This window comes from Lytechinus pictus, chromosome 6, assembly GCF_037042905.1.
Source record: "Lytechinus pictus isolate F3 Inbred chromosome 6, Lp3.0, whole genome shotgun sequence".
NCBI lineage: Eukaryota > Metazoa > Echinodermata > Echinoidea > Temnopleuroida > Toxopneustidae > Lytechinus > Lytechinus pictus.
Genome location: NC_087250.1, coordinates 27,720,339 through 27,744,856, shown reverse-complemented (window position 1 = coordinate 27,744,856; position 24,518 = coordinate 27,720,339). Strand labels below are relative to the sequence as shown.

The 24,518-nt window shown below is 36.8% G+C and overlaps 1 protein-coding gene across 1 annotated transcript; it reads right to left on the bottom strand.

The window, feature by feature from the left end:
• Nucleotides 1–17,068: 17,068 nt before the first annotated feature.
• Nucleotides 17,069–22,598, bottom strand: LOC135154584 (uncharacterized). The gene has a single exon (XM_064101316.1). It carries the CDS (start codon nucleotides 22,566–22,568, stop codon nucleotides 20,910–20,912), a length of 1,659 nt encoding a protein of 552 aa, XP_063957386.1. The 5' UTR covers nucleotides 22,569–22,598; the 3' UTR covers nucleotides 17,069–20,909.
• Nucleotides 22,599–24,518: the final 1,920 nt, after the last annotated feature.

Sequence of the window (24,518 nt, the reverse complement as noted above, 5' to 3'; positions counted from 1 at the left end):
AACCAAGTTTGAATTTCATCCTATTGACAACTGTACAGTTAATGTGAAAATGAACTATTTGAATTTATATAACGACTGCATATCTGTAATCTTGCAATATAATCAGATCCTTACCTTAACTTTGAATTTGAAGTTGATCCCACACATGATTCTTTACTGAGTTACGGCAAGAACAGGATATATTATGTATTTGATGAGTCATTGACTTTTAACCCCAAAATCTGATCAGATCGTCTCTACTCAATTATACACACTTAGACCAAGTCTAAAGTTGATCAGACCAACTATTCTTAACCCTAAACAGGCCGGGGGGGGGGGGTGAATGAACTCCCCCCTCAACATTTTCTGCGATCATTCCGCCGCGCAAATTTTTTTGACCGCACCACTTGCAGAGTTTATACTTCAAAAGTTTTGCGCATCTTTTGAGACAAAATTTACGACCCCATGTACACGGTTCTGAAATTACGCAACATTTTGTAAGTGCATGTCTGACCAAAAATTGTTCCTAAACGTGATTTTATATACAAAGTCAATGTAAATTGAGTTTTTTCATCTTATGTCATAAAGATATGATTATTTTTACTTTTAACAGCTGAAATCAATTGATTTTAGCATAATTATGCTTCAAAAAGGTTGTGCAATAAATCTGGTGAAAAAAAACAAAGAAAAACAAAAGGTTGAAAAACAATGAAATACATAAGAAATTGAATTCCAAAACAATTTTTTTTTTCAATTGAGATTGTTAAGAATGCTACAAAGAATAATTTAAAAAAAAATTAGCATTCTAGGAGCTTTATTTAGTGAATTACAACAAAAAGTATGATTTATGCATAAATTAGCATAATTAATTCATGTAAAATAAAATCTCATTATTTTGGAAAATTTTATCATTACAGCCTTGTAGATTACATCGCACACTACCAGCGTGCAAATTTTTGCGGCACTCGCGCCATCGGCGACCGAGGTCTCGGGGGGAGGGGGGGTGGAATCAACCCCCCCCCCCCCCCGGCGGCCACTGAACAGCCCAAAAAGCCCGGCCTAGTTAGGGTTAAGTTGTCGGGAGATAAAATTGGCCACACAAGCCGGAATAAGCCTCCTGCAACCATTTCAAGAAGGCAGAACATAATCTTGTTTATAGTTGTTAAACAATCCATATTCACATTTTGTATAGTGAAGATTAAATTTTTCTTGAAAGAGCTTAACTTTTAAGTAAAGGTTGCAAACCTATGCTTCTACCCCTTTTGTCATTGGTGTGATGTAGTTTAATGTTCAACTTGTAATGAAAATATTAAAACAAGGTATAACTACACCATCACAGAGTAGACCTAATACAAATCAAATATTTTTTACAATAGATACTGTTATGGAGTAATTTAGTACTGTTTTACAACAATTACATTAAAGGACAAGTCCACCCCAACAAAAAGTTGATTTGAATAAAAAGATAAATAATCAACAAGCATAACACTGAAAATTTCATCAAAATCGGATGTAAAATAAGAAAGTTATGACATTTTAAAGTTTCGCTTAATGTAAAAAAACAGTTATATGCACATCCTGGTCTGTATGCAAATGAGGAGACTGATGACGTCATCCACTCACTATTTCTTTTGTATTTTATTATAGGAAATATGAAATATTCTAATTTTCTCCTCATTGTCAAGTGATACAACGATTAATTCCTCCCTGAACATGTGGAATTAGCTTTGTTTGATACTATATGGTTCAGTCAAGTTGGTCCTTATTGTCAAATCTATAGAAAATGAAATATTGTATAATTCAAACAATAAAAAACAAACGAAATAGTGAGTGATTTACATCATCGACTGACTCACCTTGTTGTGTATATCACTGTTTTATAAAAAATAAGCGAAACTTTAAAATGTCAAAACTTTCTTATTCTACATCCGATTTTGATGAAATTTTAAGCATTATGCAAGTTTGAATTTTCTCTATTTATTCAAGTCAGCATTTTCCTGAGGTGGACTTGACCTTTAAGCTGCCAACTGCCTTTAAAAATACCTGTTTTACACAAATTGCATAGTCATTGAATATTTACTAGAAAAGGTCACAAACAGTGTGCCAGGGTATAAATTAATTTCATAAGAAGAAAATAAAGAATGCTTGTAAAAATACCAGTCTTGCTATCACATAAAAAATAAATTGTTTATAATATGAAAGAGAAACAGCACAGCATTGATCTTCACCTGGATTTGCATAATGTGAATGGTGACGCATCATCAAAGGAGATAATGCTTTATTTATTAGATCAAGCCTTTTGACAAGGCAGTAGTGGCTAAAATAAGGTTAGTTTGACGAAGAAGAGAAATGGCAAAACCCGCGGACACATGCGAGATCAAGCAACTTTAGTTGCGAGGCCTTAACAATTTTTGCTTTTACCGCTTGCTATGAATTATTCATGAGCATGCCGTGCGCCGATTCGCACTTTTGATGCCTGATGTCATGAGACATCAGGCAATGAAATACATGTTATATCAGACATGGAGCTTTGTCTAAAGTCTATGTTAGACCTTGCTCTGATCATGGAAGCAAAAGTTGTACTGCTAGGAAGACAATTTTCAAGATTGAAAACAATTTTCCATGTTTATTTTACTTTTCAATAAATTTATTATATATTTCTAGAATTAATTATCTTTTGTTTATTGCTTTTTATTGCCATTCATAGAAATCTTACTGCAAAGAAAATACAATATTTGAAACGATTATCTATGTTTCTTTACTGTTCAATAAATTTCTTATATATTTCTCTAATTAATTATCTTCTGTTTATTATTTTTGCGATTCATAGAAAACTCATAATGTAAAAAAAATATTGAAAACCATTTTCTATGTTTATTTACTGTTCCATAAATTTCTTATATATTTCTTTCAATAATTATCTTCTGTTTACTGGGTTTTTTTGGCCATTCATAGAAAACTTACTATGAAAGAGAGAAAAAAAATTGAAAATGATTTTTATATTCATTTACTGTTCAATAAATTTCTATATATTTGTCTTATTAATTATCTTCTGTTTACTGAGTGTTTATTTGGGGCGGGGGAGGAGGGGGTGCTGAAACCTTCTTAATAAACATGATATGATTTTTTTTTAATTAGTACGAGTATAAATAATGATACATTAATTTTTGGCAAGTAACATAATCTGTATTGTGTCTGTTCATGAAGTCATGCTTTTGAGCAATTTTTGGTCTTGCATGCATATGTAAAGCTTGCTGAAATGTTGCTAAAATCCTTTGGTCATGGCCATTTGACAATGGCAAGGAGAGCATTCATTAATGAAAACTTAGCAAATGATCCATCCTATGTTGAAATATAATGTATCAATACATTAAACTGTTAAAGATATTGAAACTTGCCTCACCTCCTATTAAATTGGCTTCACCATAATTTGTAGTACAGTTTATTCTTTTTAAAAACCTCCATTGAAACTTGCCTCACCTCCTTTTAAATTGGCTTCACCATAATTTGTAGTACAGTTTATTCTTTTTAAAAACCTCCATTAAAACTTGCCTCTTCTCCTTTTAAATCGGCTTTACCATATAATTTGTAGTACAGTTTATTCTTTTTAAAAAACCTCCATTGAAACTTGCCTCGATCACCTCCTTTTAAATTTATAGTACAGTTTATTCTTTTTAAAAACCTCCATTGAAACTTGCCTCACCTCCTTTTAAATTGGCTTCACCATAATACAGTTTATTCTTTAAAAAAAAAACTCCATTGAAACTTGCCTCACCTCCTTTTAAATTTGTAGTACAGTTTATTCTTTTTAAAAACCTCCACTTGCCTCACCTCCTTTTAAATTTTTAGTACAGTTTATTCTTTTTAAAAACCTCCATTGAAACTTGCCTCACCTCCTTTTAAATTGGCTTCACCATAATTTGTAGTACCTCCATTGAAACTTGCCTCACCTCCTTTTAAATTGGCTTCACCATAATACAGTTTATTCTTTTCAAAAAACCTCCATTGAAACTTGCCTTACCTCCTTTTAAATTTGTAGTATAGTTTATTCTTTTTAAAAACCTCCATTGAAACTTGCCTCACCTCCTTTTAAATTGGCTTCACCATAATACAGTTTATTCTTTTTAAAAACCTCCACTTGCCTCACCTCCTTTTAAATTTATAGTACAGTTTATTCTTTTTAAAAACCTCCATTGAAACTTGCCTCACCTCCTTTTAAATTGGCTTCACCATAATACAGTTTATTCTTTAAAAAAAACCTCCATTGAAACTTGCCTCACCTCCTTTTAAATTGGCTTCACCATAATACAGTTTATTCTTTAAAAAAAACCTCCATTGAAACTTGCCTCACCTCCTTTTAAATTGGCTTCACCATAATACAGTTTATTCTTTAAAAAAAAACCTCCATTGAAACTTGCCTCACCTCCTTTTAAATTTATAGTACAGTTTATTCTTTTAAAAAACCTCCATTGAAACTTGCCTCACCTCCTTTTAAATTGGCTTCACCTTAACGCAGTTTATTCTTTTGAAAAACCTCAATTGAAACTTGCCTCACCTCCTTTTAAATTTGTAGTGCAGTTTATTATTTTTAAAAACCTCCATTGAAACTTGCCTCACCTCCTTTTAAATTGGCTTCACCATAATACAGTTTCTTTTTAAAAACCTCCATTGAAACTTGCCTCACCTCCTTTTAAATTTGTAGTACAGTTTATTCTTTTGAAAAACCTCCATTGAAACTTGCCTCACCTCCTTTTAAACTGGCTTCACCCTAATTTGTAGTACAGTTTATTCTTTTTAAAAACCTCAATTGAAACTTCCCTCGCCTCCTTTAAAATTTGTAGAACAGTTTATTCTTTTAAAAAACCTCCAATTGAAATTTGCCTCACCTCCTTTTAAATTGGCTTCACCATAATACAGTTTATTCTTTTTAAAAACCTCCATTGAAACTTGCCTCACCTCCTTTTAAATTTGCTTCACCATAATATTCAGGTAAGGTATATATTCATTCTTTTCTTTAATCATCAAAGTCATCATTGTTCACTAAGCTTAATCCCTCACCTAGATCAATTGGCTATATATGATACCTTTTATTCTACACTATTCTTCCCTTAAAAAAAGCCCATTGTACTCCTGCCTCCCCTGATCTGACATTTGCCTCTCAACGTACTGTACATAGTGTTATATTATTTCTTTATATCGGAAACTTCGTTTTACCGAATTGCCATGCACTCTCTCCGACGCGCGGTTTGAAGTACAGCATGGACTACTACCAGCCGATGGTACACACACACACACATTATTTGACAACTTGTCTCTGGAGCCAAAGTTCCTCGCATATAACTTTCTGCATGCCAGCTGTACTCAGTGTGTATTGAGCACGCACGACCACGATCTAATGAATATTCATCGGCGAGAGCGACGTAATTTTACGAGTCTCCTTTCAAACTTGGTTCATAAGTGCCTACCTAATAATAATAACAACGCGCCTCGGAATAGAATATTTCTAGATAGATGGCGCTATATAAATGCCTATTATTATCATTATTATTATTTCTTTCTTTCTTTCTTTCTATCTCACTTTCTCCCCCCCCCCTTCTCCCCCTCTCTCTCTCTTTCTTTCTTTCTTTTTCTTTCTCTATCCTCTCTCCTTCTTTCTTTTTTCTCTTCCTTTCTTTCCCTCTTTCTTTTTCCCCTATCCTCCATTTTGGCAACTGGTACATGATTTTGCCGACTGCCATGAATGTTGGGGGGGGGGGGGGTGTACACACCCCCATACCCCCCCCCCCCCCCTCCAGCTACGGCCCTGGTTATGATATATGTTTACGCATGCGCATGGTTGCTAAGTGGTTGTTAATAAACTTGTTATTTGAGAGTTCAATCAGTCACGTGTCCATCTCAGTGATATACAGTGTCATTCCACCAACTTAACAATACCTAAGTGAGAATAAAAAACATGGTTTTTTCTCGAAATGGTCCATAGTGGACCTAACCCCTTTTGTAACTAAACTCTTCATATGCACAACACTCTGTATGGGATCACAAGGATGGTTAAACAGGAAAAATAACATATCATTTAAAAAATATTTAACGTTACAGTTATAATGAGCATGCTTCTACATGGTGATTGTCAGCATGCTGGTATAGTATGCAAATACCAAATGTTCATGAGGGTGATTGTTGCGAATATTACACCGTCGTTTGGACAGGAAAGGGGGCAATATAATAATTAAGTATTAAACATTACACCTCGTCCATTAACTCTTCATTTTTCAGTGTATTATATAGATATATAAAAGACTGTATAAATTAAAAGGATCCATGTGATTCAATGAACAACGTACACCTTCTGGAAGGCAGAGATGACATGATAAAAATTATGTAGTTTCGTTGTCAACAAATATTATTATTTCATGTGGGTTGACGTGCCTAAGAAAGGAAGCTTAGAGGGGGTACTCTAGGCTTGGATATAATATGATTTGAATAGAAAAAGTAAAATGAGACAATTAAAATACTGACAATGTCATTGAAACCGGATAAGAAATGATAGATTTTTGATATTTTAAGCACTTTCATTGTTCTGATGAGACGGGCCTCTGCATGTCTTCATGAATATACTGTGGCGGCCCTCCGTCTTGGATCGGGTCCTAGATGCTGGGGGGCCGGCCTGTTCCTTGCCTCTATCACCTTCATCTGTTGATGAATTGCTATCCATCCTTAATGCGAGCGGTTTCCGTATGGCGTTATGTAGAGACCCGGGCGTGTTCCGTTTTCCCAAAATATATGGGGGTGGAGTGTTGAGAGGTAGTGTGAACAGGTGAAATATAGAATTACAGGGGATTTCTATTGGAGCTGTATAATCTCTATGGGAAGGCTTATACTGTAGAAGTCAATAGGGATTCCATAGATCACACAGGTTGGAGACGATGATTACATTTGGTTTATGACAACGGTCATAATTTAATTATACATTCAGCATCTCTTACATGTTATCACCTTTAACACCGTCACCAATTATCCAGAATTGTATTTGCAGTAGTAGAAATTAAGCGAGCAATGTTCATTTCCAAACCTTTTCTTGATTCAGCCCAGTTGGAGTGGAGCGCAGGGGGTTCTTCGTCCGACTCCGACCTCCGCCAGCGTCGAAGTGACGAGATCGTGTGTGTGTATTTTAGTTTTTGTCAGACGTGTATCAATCAGATATGATTATTTACGTCTGGGACCGACCTTTAACGTCACCATCCGAAAGACGTGACCAGGGCTCGAACCTCGAACCTCTGCATCAATTTGTAACTTCCCCACACAGCTTGGATTGCAGGCACACGCCACAACGCCCAGTTGTGACGAGATCACCGCGAAACTCCGCTATTTATAGTCTCCGAGAGCTGCCTTACGCAGTGCGTTGCGTAAGTCGATCATTGAATTCTAACGCACCAAATGCTATAGCGCCATCTACGTTTACTGCATTATAACTAAAAACCGTAGCGGACGGGTTCGCTACACAGCCCCCCTCTTCAAGGAATGTGTCCTCACATTTGTTTTATCCTCACATTAGCAGAGGGATTCCAAACAATTTGACAAAGCAACCAAAATGTATTGAATTATATGCATCGCTGTATTAATCATACTGAGAGTTATGTCCTCTTATATACACTCCTTATATGGATACTATGTACAATCAATCTCTCTGCAGCTTCCATAACTTATTTCTGTAAGCTCTCATTGATAGCAACATTATCATCATTCTCATTAGCAATATGAAACGTGTTCACTCTGTGGGCATTAACTCTGAATATAAACATTACAGCGAGTGCTTCTATGCAAAATTAGTTTTATAAATATATGTGAGTCGAGGACACCTCCTTGAACAATATTATCCGAAAAGATAATGGTGTGGTGTTTCACAAAACAAATAAATGACTTACACTACGACATAAATAGGGCGAAACATTTATATATAGACAAGTCCAGTATAGATTGGGTTGTTTTCCACATTGGTTCAACAGTTTGTGTGGATCAGTGCTTCTATCTGATTAGTTCATTCTTCAACCGTCAGAATCCTTGCGTCTTCTTTTAGACCACGCAGTAGATCCATAGAACGATATATATTAACAATTTGTCAGTTTTAGAAACAGCTAGAATACAGTTCCACATCTATCTGCAGATTGAATGTTATGAGTGTTCAATATAAATAGTCTGGAGGCCTTCTCCGCCTCCTAGGATAGCGTGAAGGGTTGACGTCTGGGTCACTAGAATCATCAGGTAATGGAATTCCTGGTTCCACTGTAGTCTCAGTAGAAGCCTGAGTAGGTTGTCCATCATCCACAACATCTGGTTCACGATTGGTAGTCACCTCGTCTGTTAGGTCGGCTGGCTGAGTCCTCCAGGCCTCTGGTACATCAGATCCGTTGTAGAGCTTCAGGCGGTCGAAGTGTACCACTCTTAGTTTGCTCCTGGGGGATCTCTGGATACGATAGGTCACGTCGGAAAGTCTAGACACCACCTGGTAGGGACCTTCCCATTTAGGTGACAATTTGGGGCTGACTCCTTTCTTCCTGGCATTGTTGCGGAGCCATACGAACTGTCCAGCTTCATAGAGTTTCCCATCTGATTTCCGATCATAGTTCCTTTTCTGGCGTCTCAATTCAACACCCTTACGTTGCTGGGCCCTCTGGTATGTCTCTTCCATTCTCTCCCTCAGCTGCTGAGCATAGTCAGTCCACTCTCTTCCATCCTGTTTGGAGAACTGCAAATCGATAGGCTGTGAAACCTCTCGGCCAAACATCATCATGTTTGGAGTCTCCTTGATTGTGTCGTGCGTGGAGCTTCTGTATGCAGCTGTGGCGTAGGGTATATACCTGTCCCAGTCCCGCTGGTGCTTCTCTGGATCCAATAGGGTAGCAAGAATGTTGATCAGCGTACGGTTGAACCTTTCAACCATCCCATCACTCTTTGGGTTGTACGGTGTCGTCCTTGTCTTTCTGACACCCAGTAGTTGACACACTTCTTGGAAGATGTTGGACTCGAAGTTCCTGCCCTGGTCACTATGTATCTCATTAGGAACTCCATAGCGGCAGATGAATTCGTCCACTAGCTTCCGTGCCACTGTTACAGCTCTTTCATCTGGTATTGCATATGCCTCGACATACTTTGTATAATAGTCAGCTACCACAAGAATGTACTTGTTCCCGTCATCAGTAACTGGCAATGGTCCCATGATGTCCAGGGCGACCCTCTCCATCGGATATACACTCTGCCTCTGCTGTAGCGGAGCTCTTTTCCCTGGTCCTGCCTTCTGTCGGCGAGCGCAATCTGGACATTGCCTAATGAAGGATCTGACTTCTTCCTTCATTCCTACCCAGTAGAAACGTTCCTGTACCTTGTGTAGAGTCTTCGTCATACCAAGATGTCCTGCCATTGGAGAGGAGTGTAGGTCCTGTAGCACCTCCGGTATCAGAACTTTAGGTAGTACATAACGCCACCTGACATCTCTTCCATCTTCTGATTCCCACCTTCTGTACAGAACACCATCTTTGACCTCTAGCTGGTCCCAGTGATCCAGAAGAACCTTGACCTTAAAAGGATATGCCGTCGCCTCTTCCCGGGATGGCTTCCTCCCTTCCACCAGTGCATTCCTGACTGGATTTATGTAAGGATCTTCCTGCTGGGCCTCTTGGATGTCAGCTAGGTTGTCATTCCTCACCGTGATGACGTTGATATTCCCAGTGTCTCCTCCGTATATGCAGCCTCCTTCTCGCTTACACTGCCTGCATGGTCTCCGTGATAGAGCGTCAGCATTGCTGTGAATCCTTCCAGCCCTATGTATAATCTCAATGTCGTAGCTTGATATGACTTCCAGCCATCTTGCCAGCTGACCTTCAGGTTGCCGGAAATTCATCAGCCATCTCAGAGCTCCATGATCAGTCATCACCTGGACGTGGCGACCATACAAATACTGCTTGTAATGTTTGAGGTACACTACTACAGCAAGTAGTTCCTTACGGGTTACACAGTAGTTTCTTTCTGGTTTGCTTAGGACTCGGCTTCCATAGGCAATGACCCGTTCCTGGCCATTCTGTATCTTGGAGAGTACACCGCCGATACCATCATTGCTGGCGTCTGTGTCCAGAATGAATCTTCCCTCCTCGGTAGGGTATACCAGTATTGGAGCCGTGACTAGTCTGTGCTTCAGTTCCTCGAAAGCTTCTTGGCAGTCCTGGTTCCACTCAAACTTCCGTCCTTTCTCTGTCAGTTGATGCAGAGGCCTAGCAATTCTGGCAAAGCCTTCAACAAAGCGACGATAGTAAGATGCAAGGCCTAAGAATCCACGGACCTCCCTCACTGACTCGGGTCTGGGCCATGTCCTGATTGTTTCTGTTTTGTCCTTCTCAGTCGATATACCTTCTGCAGAGACGACGTGCCCGAGGTATGAAACAGAAGTCTTGAACAAGTTGCACTTCTTTGGCTTCAACTTCAGCCCTGTCTGTCTTAGACGTTCAAACACCTGCTGCAGCCTCGCCATCTCCTCATCAATGGATTTCCCGAACACGATCACGTCATCCAAATAGACCAATAGCGTCTCCCAGTGTAGTCCTCTCAATACCTGGACACATACATGCCCTTCAGAATTCCTTTGTTGATTTCTCCATTGTACCTGGTTGTAACTATTGGCTGTGTGGCATTTGGTATTGAGGGGCTGGTGCTTCCAGGTTCCACGGCCGCGCCATGCCCCCCTGGGGCGACCTTACTTCGTTTGTTGAGCTCTGATATTGTTGCTCGGCATGATGAATCTGAGCCTCGTCTCTCATCCTCTTTTTGCACTTCCTCTTCATGTGGCCTTTCTTTCCACAATAGTAGCAGCTACCATCAAACTTGTCTGAATTTCTCTGCTTCTGCTGTTGCTTGTCACTAGGTACCACAGTCTGAGGTTGTGGCTGTAGTGCAGTCCCGATGGCCTCTACCAATTCTTCCTTCAATGTGGTCATCTCAGCATTACGCTTGGAGAGTTCTTCCTTCAAGGTAGCTACCATAGCTTTCACTTCTGAAATTGGTTCGGAGGTTGATTCATCTTCCTCATTCTCCTTTGTCATTGCCCTGCTGTACTTAGGTTTCCTGCTGCTCCGCTGGTCTTCAGAATGATGGAAGGCCTCAGCTACCACTGCAGCATGTACCATATCATCCAATGTCTTACACTGGTTGTTGAACACTGCCTCTCTGAGCTTAGGTTTCACAAGGGCATCCATGAAGTGTCCCTTCGCCAATCTGTCACGGACATCAAATCCAGCTCTGGGTAGGCCAATGCAGTGAGCTCTCTGATGCTTTGTGCAAGCTCCTTGAGTGTCTCGCCCTCCTGTCTCTGTCTTTGCTTCAGCTCTAGTAAATGATTCTCAGCCTGTTTATTGTCTGAGAACCGATTGGCCAGCATTCTCTTCAGATCATTGAAGCCTACCATATGCCTTTGTTCCCGTAGCAGCCTTAGTGCCTGACCTCGTAAGCATGATGCCAGGATCCTCCCCGCTTCTTCATCATCCCAGCCATTTACTGCTCGGCATGAGTCGAAATGTTGGCTGTAATCAATCCATGATGAACATCCATCATTTTTGTCTGGCTTGATAAAGTGGGTACCCCTAGGCTTCTGTTGGGCATCCTGTGATGACCTTGGTTTTGACGTATGCCCATGTTGGAGTGTATCTTCCAATGCTTGCTGGATTATGGCCTGGAGGCTACTGTCATCAATTGGAGGGTCTCGCACAGCAGTTGGTTGCACCGCTGGTGATGTCGTCTTCCTGGCAGCATTTTGTTACTGGCGAATTAATAGGATTGCCTCTGCTATTCCGCCACGTAGTATTGGATGGAACTTCCTTCTCCTCAGTTGATGATGCTGTTTGTGTAGACCTATCTGTGCTTCCCCGAGTACTCAGTTTTCTTCGTCTCCGTCTGGTAGGCTTACTCTGCTCATTAGAGAATGATAGAAGCAGCTTCTCCATCGGTGCTTGCATAGATTTAGCCTGTTGCATCATCATAACCTGGGCATTGGCTTGCTGTTTCATCATCTCGTCCTGAGCTAGCTTGGCTTGATTTTTCATCATCTATGCGATCTCCATCAGAGCCTCGGTCTTCTGCCTTCTTCCCCTACTGGTAGATAACTTGATTCCAGAATGTGTAGAAACTGATTCATCCCCTGAAGTATTGCTGCCATCTGTTCCAGATGTCCTCACATTCTCCATCCCACTCCTGACACCATTTGTGTGGCGGCCCTCCGTCTTGGATCGGGTCCTAGATGCTGGGGGCCGGCCTGTCCCTTGCCTCTATCACCTTCATCTGTTGATGAATTGCTAGCCATCCTTAATGCGAGCGGTTTCCGTATGGCGTTATGTAGAGACCCGGGCGTGTTCCATTTTCCCAAAATATATGGGGGTGGAGTGTTGAGAGGTAGTGTGAACAGGTGAAATATAGAATTACAGGGGATTTCTATTGGAGCTGTATAATCTCTATGGGAAGGCTTATACTGTAGAAGTCAATCGGATTCCATAGATCACACAGGTTGGAGACGATGATTACATTTGGTTTATGACAACGGTCATAATTTAATTATACATTCAGCATCTCTTACATGTTATCACCTTTAACACCGTCACCAATTATCCAGAATTGTATTTGCAGTAGTAGAAATTAAGCGAGCAATGTTCATTTCCAAAACTTTTCTTGATTCAGCCCAGTTGGAGAGGAGCGCAGGGAGTTCTTCGTCCGACTCCGACCTTCGCCAGCGTCGAAGTGACGACATCACCGCGAAACTCCGCTATTTATAGTCTCCGAGAGCTGCCTTACGCAGTGCGTTGCGTAAGTCGATCATTGAATTCTAACGCACCAAATGCTATAGCGCCATCTACGTTTACTGCATTATAACTAAAAACCGTAGCGGACGGGTTCGCTACAATACAATAAACAAGTTGATGATGTCTATCCGCACTTAGTCTGCTGGGCAAACCCTTCACTCGAGTTAAGGGTCTTAATGTGCAGCCTACTTATATGCCTTGTGTACTGAAAGTTATCTTGGAACAGCAAGTTTTGTATGTGCTAGTCTTTGCGTGGAGGCACACTGGTTGGTCGAAGTTCTAATCAGGGTCTGTGCCTGCAGACTAATCCGCACTTATTCTTTTTTTTTTTTTTTTGGAAAATTATATTTCGTCAAATTTCGTCCACCAAGAACGGAAAACATGAATTGACTACTGATTAAATGTGTAATATATTTATCATGCAAACAAGTCTTCAGATAGTAGAGGAATATGATTTAATCTAATAACTGATGCGGAAGCACCCCTCATGATTTTTCAGAGGGTGTTGCGTATGCTATCACATAGGAAGCACTCCATTGCCATCAAGTTGACAAGAAAAAAAAATGATTGAAATAGAGGAACATTTGGCCGCAGAAACTTATTTATTTATTTATATATTTATTTATTTATTTATTTATTTATTATTATTATTATTTTGTTTTGCTTCTTTTTTTTTAGTTACCGAAATCCCCTCGGGCATCATCTAGTTAACAATTTTTTTAACGAATCCCCCAGCACCCGCTATTTGAAAAGTCCTTTCTATGGCACTGGACGTGATATCACCAGCCCATTAAAATACACTAACAGCAGTATTTTGTAATCATATTTTAATCAAAATTTTCAGCATTTTGGTAAATGAGTATTACTCTATATTATTTTCAGCCTGTGACGGGTAGCTTTGAGCATCTTGATACATGATCACAACACCATGTTTTTACCCTGCTTTTTGCGTTGGCCTTTCTATCTCAACACGAAACCTCCAGCTTATTTGGCATATTTAAGGGATCGGTGCCTCACCAAAAAAAACCCGACATGATTCCTCCAACGATTATAATGGAAGACGACATTCTCAGTTTGAAAATATTTCATTTGATCTTCCTTTTGCATAAAAATTTTGACCTGACGTGCATGTTTGTAAAGTAACAGTGTATGCTTGCCAATTGGGCAATGGGGGGGGGGGGGTATTCCTCAATCTCATCGAATTTATTTCATGAGCTATTTAGTTGCATATTTGCTCTGTGCAAGGAAAAAAGTGAGGAGTGAGGGAGTGCGTCTTTAGCGTATTGACATTACGGAAATCAATCGTTTCATTTCTGCTTCAATGTAGACTGCTAGGACTTCTGATTTCAACTGATTTTATTAATGTCAGAAATCACATCTTCATCAAGTGATTCAATGTGTGTGTAATGTAGACATGAAAGAGCGCCATCTTTTGACGTAGAATGGATAGACATGAAGGTGGATTCCCGATAGATGATACCCGACTTCAGATCACTGTCACTTTATGGAAGCCATTACTGGGTGGTTTCTAAAGAAGAAATTCACTTTCAATGGGTGATTCAATAAGCAACGTGCGTTGCTCTGTCAGTGTATACATTATTTTGTGTTAGATATACATTTCACTTTCATTAATTGCCATTGCCATAATCTTCTTTTTAATTTTATAATTAAATGTATTTCTTGTGTTGTGTTATTATATTTTGATATATTATTTTGGTGAAGCGTTGAACATAATTTTAATATGACAGTGGCGTAGTTCTTTGAATTTTTAGAAGTAGCACAATGGTCACATTTAAAGGGATGGTCCAGGCTGGAGATATTTAAATCTCAATAAAAAGAAAAAAATCAAAAAGCAATATGCTAAAAATGTGATCAAAATCGGGTAGAAAATAACGAAGTTATTTGAATTTTAAAGATTTGCATTATCATTCCGGTGAAACACTGAGTTCTACTGTTCTAGGCATGTCTTTATGAATATTCATGAGATAGGCTGATGAAGTCATATCCCCGCCAGTTCTTTTGTATTGTATTATATGAAATTAGATTTATTAAACTTTTTCTACCAAGAGCTAAAACAATTGGATGGCAACTGATCAAGTGCATTAGTTATTTATTGCTGCAACCTATTTTATCGTAATAGAGACACATCATTTGCACATGTATGAAGAAATGAAACGTGTATGATTTCATGTAATAAGATAAGAACAAGAAAAGTGGGGATGTGACATCATCAGCCCACCTAATGAATAATCATGACCATATGCAAATAACTGTTTTCACAAAATATTTAAAATTAGACAAATTAAAATTCAATAACTTCCTTATTTGTTATCCGATTTTAATGAAATTTTCAGCATTTGGCTTTGTGGATTTTATTCTATTTAGTTATTATGAACATTTTCAGCCTGGACCATCCCTTTAATATAATTTAATATTATTTAATCGTACAAAATTTCCCAGTGAAACAAAAAAGTAGCGTTCGGATTGTTCCCCCCCCCCTCTTTCTCTCTGTCACTCTTTTCTATGATGTTTTGTTATCTCTTAAATTCATTCGTTCTTGGCAAGCCCCTCAGTTATGTTTTCTTTTACTTAATTTCGACCAAGCCAGATCTATCTATACGGAGTTCAAATTCATCCTTTCTTCAATTGTGTTATGATTTTTTTTTATGATTGACATGGTTTGTGATGTATTTCACTTTCTAATGTAAGGTTTCTTTGTTTCCTAAGAAAAGAAAATACAAATACAAACTTAATTACAAATTCACCCCGTCCCCTTCCCCCCATCTCTCTCTATCATTCCTTGTCTCTCGGTAGTTCTTCTTCTTTTCTCTTTCTCTCTCCCCCTCTTATTCCATCTGTATTCACCTTGTCTCTCCATTTCTCATTCTCACTCCTCCACTTCTCTCTCTCTCTCGCTCTTTCTCAGTCTTTATTCTCACTGTCTCTCCATTCTTTTCTCTCCCCTTCTTCTATCTCCCCCCCCTCTCTCTCTCTCTCTCTCATCTTTTCTATCCCTTTCCTTTCCGCGTCTCTTTATCCTTTTATTTACTTATACATCTTTTTTTCCATCTTTACTTTCCTCGTCTCTCCATGTTTTAAATCTCTCACTTCCCTCCATTTGGCCACCCCCTCTCTTTTACCTTTATCTTCTCATCCCCCCCCCCCCCTTCTTCTGTTACCATTAGTCCTACATATCCAATGAAATCATTTGTAAATCACAAATATGAACTGCATATAGAGTCGGGGTTTTTTACATTTAATTTCGTTTATGCTGACAAAATTATTTGATTATAACATTACATGATTGTTTGTGCATTAAAATCACCCTCCCCATCACCATGATAATGACCTCAAAAAAAAAACTGCAAAGATTTCGATCAGTTTAAAAATATTAAGCATTTATTCAAATCGGTTGATACTTGGTTTTTAGATGAATAATGTGTATACAACTGATTGTGCATTGGTAAGCTTTTCTCGAAATGTAGTAGATAACCCATAGTGAAGATATAGTTAGATCGGTTGATAATTGGTCTTTTGATCAGTAATTTATGTACAACTATATCATGTATATATTGTATTGGCAAAACTTTCTCGAAATGAACTAAATACATTAACCCACAGTAAAGAAAGATATTTCCTAACTATTTTCACATGACTATTTTCAGCTCTCAAGTATTTAAGATTAATTTCGTCTTGATTTAAGTCTATACAACAACAAGCATTGGCTTTTTTTCCTATTCAACAATGTTAGTAATTCACAACAAAGTATAATGAAAATATATTATATCAAAAGCAAACGTATACTTTCTACTCATCCTTCAATATACACTTGAAAATAATAGATATCATGATATACATTATATCATAATAATGTTCATTATGCATGTTATGTACAATAGTTTCCCAAATTTTATGAAGCGAATTATAATCAGCTGTATATATTAAACATCATAAATTGAGCATGTAAAGTCGGTATTTTGTTTGACATTTATTTTCATTTATGCTGACAAAATTTCTTGATTATAATAGTACGTGATTATTTGTGTATTAAAAACACCATCTTCATAACTATGATAATAACTTCAAAATACACCATGTATTTTTGATCAATTTAAAATCTTAGATATTTCTTCCGATCGGTTGATAATTAGATCAGTAATTTGTATATCACTATACAGTGCGTCCCACAAAAAACGAAACCGACATTTATCGATGATTTATCATAACTTAATCATAAATACAATAGACAAATGACCTATCAATGTAAAGCTTAGGATATCCTTTTTCATCTGATATTACTTAGATCATTCCTCATTCACGCATGAGTGAGCAAAAACAATTTGAAGAAAGGATACCAAAAACTCATTTGGCGGGGGTATCTGAATTTCAAAAAGAAAATCACATGCCTAAAAAGTTCAATATCTGCTCTTTTATTTGATACCTTAATCTTAAAAAATTGTCAAGAAGTAAAAAGGTTCTGTTCCCTCGAAACAATGCTTGTATTTCCATAATTTCATTAAATAAACGTGTTTTCACCGGTTTCCCACAGAAGCTATCGCACAGTTAACAAAAGACTTAATGCATGGCTGATAGTCAACAAAACGGAGTGTCGAGTGAGTTTGAACGCTGCGGCTAGCCTGTAAAACCTCTTTATTTTATGAAATTATTGAAATTCAAACCTTATTTCAAATAACCAGAACTGTGTTATTTCTTGACCATTTTCTGTAATTGAGGTATCAATTTAAAGGAGAATGAAACTCTTGGAGCAAGTTAGCTTTTGTGAAAGCAGAAAAATCAAAGAATAAGATCAACAAAACTTTGAGTAAAATAGGACTAGCAATAAAAGAGTTATGAGCATTTGAATGTCGAGATCACTAATGCTATGGAGATCCTCCTATTGGCAATGCGACCAAGATCTGTGATGTCACACACGTACAACTCTCCCATTTGGACACCGAAAATATACCCCAAAACATCTCTTTTTGCTCATTCTAATCATATGACAAACGATTCATCAATTATATAATGTGAAACCTCTGTACTTGTCATCTCATAAAGAGAACACCTCAACTTGTGATAGAGACTCTATAAAAGTGAGAATATAAGTGAAATAAGTACTAAAGTAATGAGGGAGTTGTACGTGTGTGATATCACATATCTTGGTCACATTGCCGTTGGGAGGATCTACATGGCACTAGTGATCTCAATATTCGAATGCTCATAACTTTCTTATTATTCATTCAATCTTCCTCAAACTTTCTTATTATTCATTCAATCTTCCTCAAACTTTCAACAATATGTTTCTTTGATTTTTATCTTTGATATGGATTCAGCTGGTTTCAAGGGTTTCATTCTCCTTTAAAGAGCAGATATTGAAATTTTTCAAAATGCGTGTTTTTTTTAACCCAGATACAGCCCGCCAAATGACTTTTTGGTATCCCCTCTTCAAATTTGTTTTTACTCACTCATGCGTGGATAAAAAATTATTTAAGTAATTGCAGATGAAAGAGGAAATTCCAAGCTTTACAATGTTAGGTCATTTGTCTATTTTATTTGTGATTAAGTTATGATAAATCATCGATAAATCTCGGTTTCGTTTTTTGTGGGACGCACTATATATTGCATTGGCAATTTTTTTTTCGAAATTTACTAAATACATTAACTCACAGTAAAGAAAGATATTTCCGAACTATTTTCACTTGACTATTTTCAGCTCTCAAGTAGGTAAGAATAATTTCGTCTCGATTTAAGTCTATACATCAACAAACGTTGTTTTTTTTTTCTATTCAATAGTGTTAGTAATTCACAACAAAGTATAATGATAATATATTATTTTAAAAACAAAAAGTATAGTTTCTACTCGTCTTGCAATATACACTTGAAATAATAGATACTAAAATCATCACATTATACATGTTATATCATAATATAAATGTTCATTATGTACATTAGTTTTCTTAGTTTTATGAAGAAAATTGTAATTAGCTGTATAAGATCAAACAACAAATATTGAGCAAATAAAAAAAAAAGTTTGGATTGTCAAGCGTTTCATTTGACATTACCCATAGTAACAGCGCTTCTCAGCCAATCAAAAACAAGAAAAATCGTTAGATCTGACATATCACCGGATGAAAATGTAGACATATAGCACTATATCCCGTTCCATTTTTAGGAACGAACTTTCAATAACCTATACTTTATATAGACAATAACGGGCAATTGAATTTATAGTTGAAATAAAGCATAAACCCTAGCTAAACTTAACCTGTACAAAGGTGATTATTGTAAGAATAAATTCGGTTGGATTTTTTTCTTTTGAAAAATGATATACTCCTACCTTAAAACAACACACCCTAGACAATAATGATTTATATACAACTTATTGCAGCAACATGGATATCCGTGTCGTATTACACAGTACAAGGGGGTAATTTAGGGGCTAAAAGAGAGATGGGGGGGGGGTGGATGTATAAGAATAACACCAATGTGAATCAATTATGATCAGAAGAATACAACCATTTTCATCTTAAGAATATTCACTTTAGCTAATGCCTCTGGAATAGACTTCCAGTTTACACACTAAACACAATTTAAAATAGAAACGAAATAAACAAATGGATTGAATCGAGTTAAATATTATATTAACATGAAACCACGAACAAAAGCTACATTATGGGCAGATATTTGACAAATTATCTAATTCTGTCTGTTAAACAAAAATAGATTCCTGTTTTATTTATTTACAGCATGGTACGCTAGCCTACCATGTGTTTTTTTATTGACATATGATCTTTATAATGAAATTAATTTGACATAATTTCATGTTGATAAACATAACTGAACGTAGTAGGTGCGAATACATCATTACAGAACGTCGACACAAATAACTTTTTTTTTTAAATGTTTCACTTCCATATTATTGTTACTTAAGATTTGATAGTCAGGTAGCCAATGTGTAAGATGATATTATTCGTGTAGGGAAACAATTAATCAGTAATCTATGTTGAAAATATTAAGCGATATGAGGATAAAGTAAAAGTTGTACAAGCGAAGAAAAATGCACTGATTGAAATAAGCAATATGATGCAATACTTTCAGGAATATGATGAATATACCGTGTGCTAAATATTTTTGAGAAAAATCTCACCTATTTTGTTATACATGACTAGAGAATATTTAATTGGCGAAAAAAAGAATTATACGGGAAACATTATCCCTTTCCCTTTATATTGACATATGAATGTAGACTAAACAAGAACCCTATTAAACACCATTATTTACGAGATTTTATCTTATTTTAATCTAACTTCATGAGGGGGGATTGTGTACATTACGAAACTTAAATTTTATACAGTTTTGACCCCTTCCCGTTCTTTTTTTTATTTTTTTTACCACAGACTAAAAAAACAATGAAATCAACCAGGGTACCATTTCATAAAACCTGGCTATGATAACAACTCCAGTTTGAATATCAAATTTCATTGGATCAGCCAATCAGGAACCAGAATCGTTATTGTTGTCATGGTAATTGACATTTTAGCATGAGTTGCTATCATAGTCAACATTTTTATGAAATGGGGTCCTGATGAATTGATTCGAATCAAATACCTTAAAAGCTGAGAGCAATTTTAATCGAGGAATAACCCGATCACTATTAGGAGAATAACATCGAATGAAATTGAACGAAATGTCGTTTGGTAAATGATCGGGTTCACTTCACAGAAATAAGTTATTAACACGTTCAATACTGAATTCAGCCATTCTAAAAGACTTTCTACAATAACCATCTGGTTCAAGTAGGCAATTCGTTAACACATTTTGCATTTATTTTGTTCAGGTTTCGAGTAAACTATTCATTTGGATCTGAGTGCATTCATTACAGACCTAAATCTAGACGGAGTGGACATTAGCGACAGTTTTCTATTTGATATGGATTGATACGACATTATACACACCATGGCCATGTGTATATGAATGTAGTCACGTACATATAGAGATAGAAGGACGTAAATTGAAATGGAAGTAAAAGTGAAAACAAATCTCTGGTCTATATTTCTCTTACAAATCCGATATGATTCCTTTGATAGTCTAGATTATTTACAAGATTAATGTCTTCTTGTAGAGAAGAAGTTTGTCTCCATCACACCCTACGAGGTTACCAGAAGGAGTAACAAGACAAGGGCTGAAATAGTGAAGGCGACCTAATTTCACGTATTCCACGATCCTCCTTGCCTGGATGATACCATCACGTGACACCTGATCAACTGCGTATGTCTTACGCGCTCTATCCCTGTACGCGATGTAGAGTGTGTCTGTCAGTTTGTCAACGCGACACCGTGACGATAGCCACTCATCACAGTGTATGACAGCCTTCTCTTCTCCTGATCGTGAGATGACAGTGTATTCATTATAACCTGTCTCCACAACGATATCACCTGATGACAAGGCTTGTATGTCACCCATCACCGTCTTACCCTGCATCGTAATAGTGTTTACTATCTTATCATCAGCAGGATTGATGACGTAGATATTAGACTGATTGTACTGAGCAGCGATGATCATCCCATCCTTGTCAACATCAACATACACACGACTACCGTATCCATTCCTTGGTATGCTGATGTCTCTAATCACCTTCCATTGTCTGTCATAGAGAGTGATGCATCCATTCAACCTGTCACCCGTGCAATATCCTCTCCTCTTACCACATGCTATTACGTTACTGTCTATGGGCGCATATGATGTAATCAACACACCTCCATCAATGACTTTCTCTGTGTGTTGAGTGTTGATGTTTGTAATATACATGTCATTGTTATCTGTGTCTCGCACACATATCTCATCATCACTGACTAAACCACGCACCCACAGGTAATTAACAACCGATGGAATGTGAATTGACTTGACAATTTCCCATTTACCGATATACCCATCAATTTTACCATAGTATTCTCCACCTACTTCCCCCTCTACAAATTTCACTCTCTCAACTTCATTCTGTATTCGGTCAAGACAATCGCTAACATCTTGATGAACATTAAAACTTAAATTTTCATCAATAGATGCAAGTACTTGAGGAGCTTCATTCACCAATGTTTCATCATGTTGGTTTATACGTTTGATGGTTGATTCAATGTTCTCTACAGTGTTTATTACATGCTGATTCTTATTAGCAAGATCTTTGATCTTCTTAGAAACAACTTCGATGATTTTCTTTGCATCTGATAAAAGTTTTGCTTTTTGGTCTCTGATGATTTGTCGCTCCTTTTCTCTCTCAGTGTTGCAGTCTTTGATCCGTTTTTCTCTCTTCTCATTTACTAGTCTTATTTCCTCATCTGCCTCCTCGTTAATAACCCTAATCATCCTGTTCTCCTTTTCTCCAACAGATTCGATCTTGTCGTAATATGAAGCTTGAATGTTGTTGTCAATTTTCCGAAGATGAGTACTTCCAGACGTTGATGTAGTCTTTATTTTCGCTTTGAGGGCTTCCATTTGTTTCTGAAGTTCCTGTATTTTTGGCCGTTTTTCATCTAGCTGTCTTCTCCTTTCGAAGATAACATCCTCGATGTCGTCTAGCTCACATGGTTTCTGGCTGTGATTTTTGGTGGCGCATGGATGACATATGGGAATTTTGTGTTTCTTACAGTAAAATTTGATTGGCTCACCATGCTTGTCACATGACCAGGTCATGTCATGACCTTTCCTTGTACGAAGCTCTACCTCTCCACCCTTCTTTGTTGGGAACTTAGACGCCATGACGAAGAGAAAATGGGGACAGTAGCCTACCTAAAAAACAAAACAAAAAACGCAAGAAAAGTTAAAATTAACTCAAGAAACATTTGAACAAAAAATTACGAGGGTATATTAAACATTCTCTCGCTTTCTCAGAAACCTTTACAGTGAAAGTGTTCTCAGATTTAATCTTAATTTTTCTTGCGTTGTTTTGTGAACCGATAAAACAACGCTTAATTTAATACTTTTTTTTTCTCTTTAGTTGAATTAAGATCCTTGTATAATGTATTATTAAACACGGATACACGAAAAGGTGCAGTGTATACACAAATTAGGAGGTATGGTTTTTATTTTTAGCTCATGATAAACGTGGATCATTGCTCAAATTGCAAAGAATTTTGGAAATAAATTATGATAGTGCGTAGAGAAAACGACAAACAATGTCAAAAAGATGTCTTGTATGTTTAGGGCCAAAATTTAGTATATGCAGTGAGCATACTTTACAGCGAAATTTAAATGTTCGAAGAGAAGAAGACTAAAGGCTCTTTTCATTGTAAAAAAATGTTATACGAAATTCCTCATGTATAGAATAATGATAATAAGATCAGGGATTTCGTAGGGAGGGGCCAAAACCTGACCTGATTTTGGCGCCTTTTTAGACAGAAAAAAATGCGCCTCGTCCATCCCCGCCGAGCAAGAAAAGTGCTTTAAAAGCGTGTTGAATTTTTTCATTTCCTAGTCACATAAAACACGGCATTTGAAGACCACTAATTCTAATCATATTTTCATGAAGGAAATAAATCCACATATATTTTTTTTTCTTTTCCTCTTCTGAGGTACTTTATTTCATAAAATCAAATCAAATAACAATATAATCACATGTATACAAAATTAATCAACATGTATAGAAAAAAAGAGTAAATACAAATGCAGAAATGGTAAGAGTATCTAAAACAGAAACTTTTGAAGTTCTTCTGAAACATCTTTCTTATTTTTCTATTTCCACTGAGCATAATTCCTGAAATCATTTTTAAATACCATCCAAAATTGATTGACTATTGAACAATTTATTCTTGAAGTAATTTAACATATATACTTTGTACACTGCATATTGTGCATAAATTAATAATAGGTTAATCAAATTAAATTTAGACTCACTGATTTTAAAACCAATTACAATATTCTTTTCTTCTAAATAAATGTCTTTTTGAAACCAATCTAGTATTAAAATGTGAACCTTTTTCCAAAAATCAGTGACTTGGTGACATTTTAACAAAACGTAAATAGATGATTTAGGTTCGTTACAAAATGAGCAAATAATGTTTGACGAGATCTTCCATTTAAAAAGATTTTTTTCTAAAAGGGCAAAATATTGTGCAATAATTTGAAATTAAATTGTCTCACTTTATTATCTCTGATATGTTTCAACTTAAAATCTAATACGTGCTTCCATTCATAATCTACTGGTAGTTGACAAATTTCCTCCCACCACCCTGAAACAGAGGGATTCTCTTGTTCTGATTCATTTAGTAATAAATAAAAATGTTTTGCTTTCATGCAACAAACTTTAATGAAATCACCAGATGATATTTCAAACATTTCTGGTTCATTTTCTGTTTCATCTTTGGTGTAAACTGTATTTCTTGTTTCACTCACCCATACTTTTGGAAATGCCTTTTTCAATTTAGAAAATTTGAAATGTATTAACAATGAATTTGTGCCCAATCGTCTTTGTAAGGAGTCACACGATATCCACTGCCCATTTTCAAAAAGGTCACTGACTTTTTCAATCCCGTTAGCTTTCCACTCTTTAAAATATAAGAGGTCATTTCCGTGTTTAATATTGCTATTGTACCATAAGGTTACACTTCGTAATTCCGAAGGTTCGTAATTCCGAAGGTTCGTAATTCCAAAGGTTCTTTATTCCGAAGGTTCGTAATTCCGAAACACGCAAACTACCTATACCTCGATGTT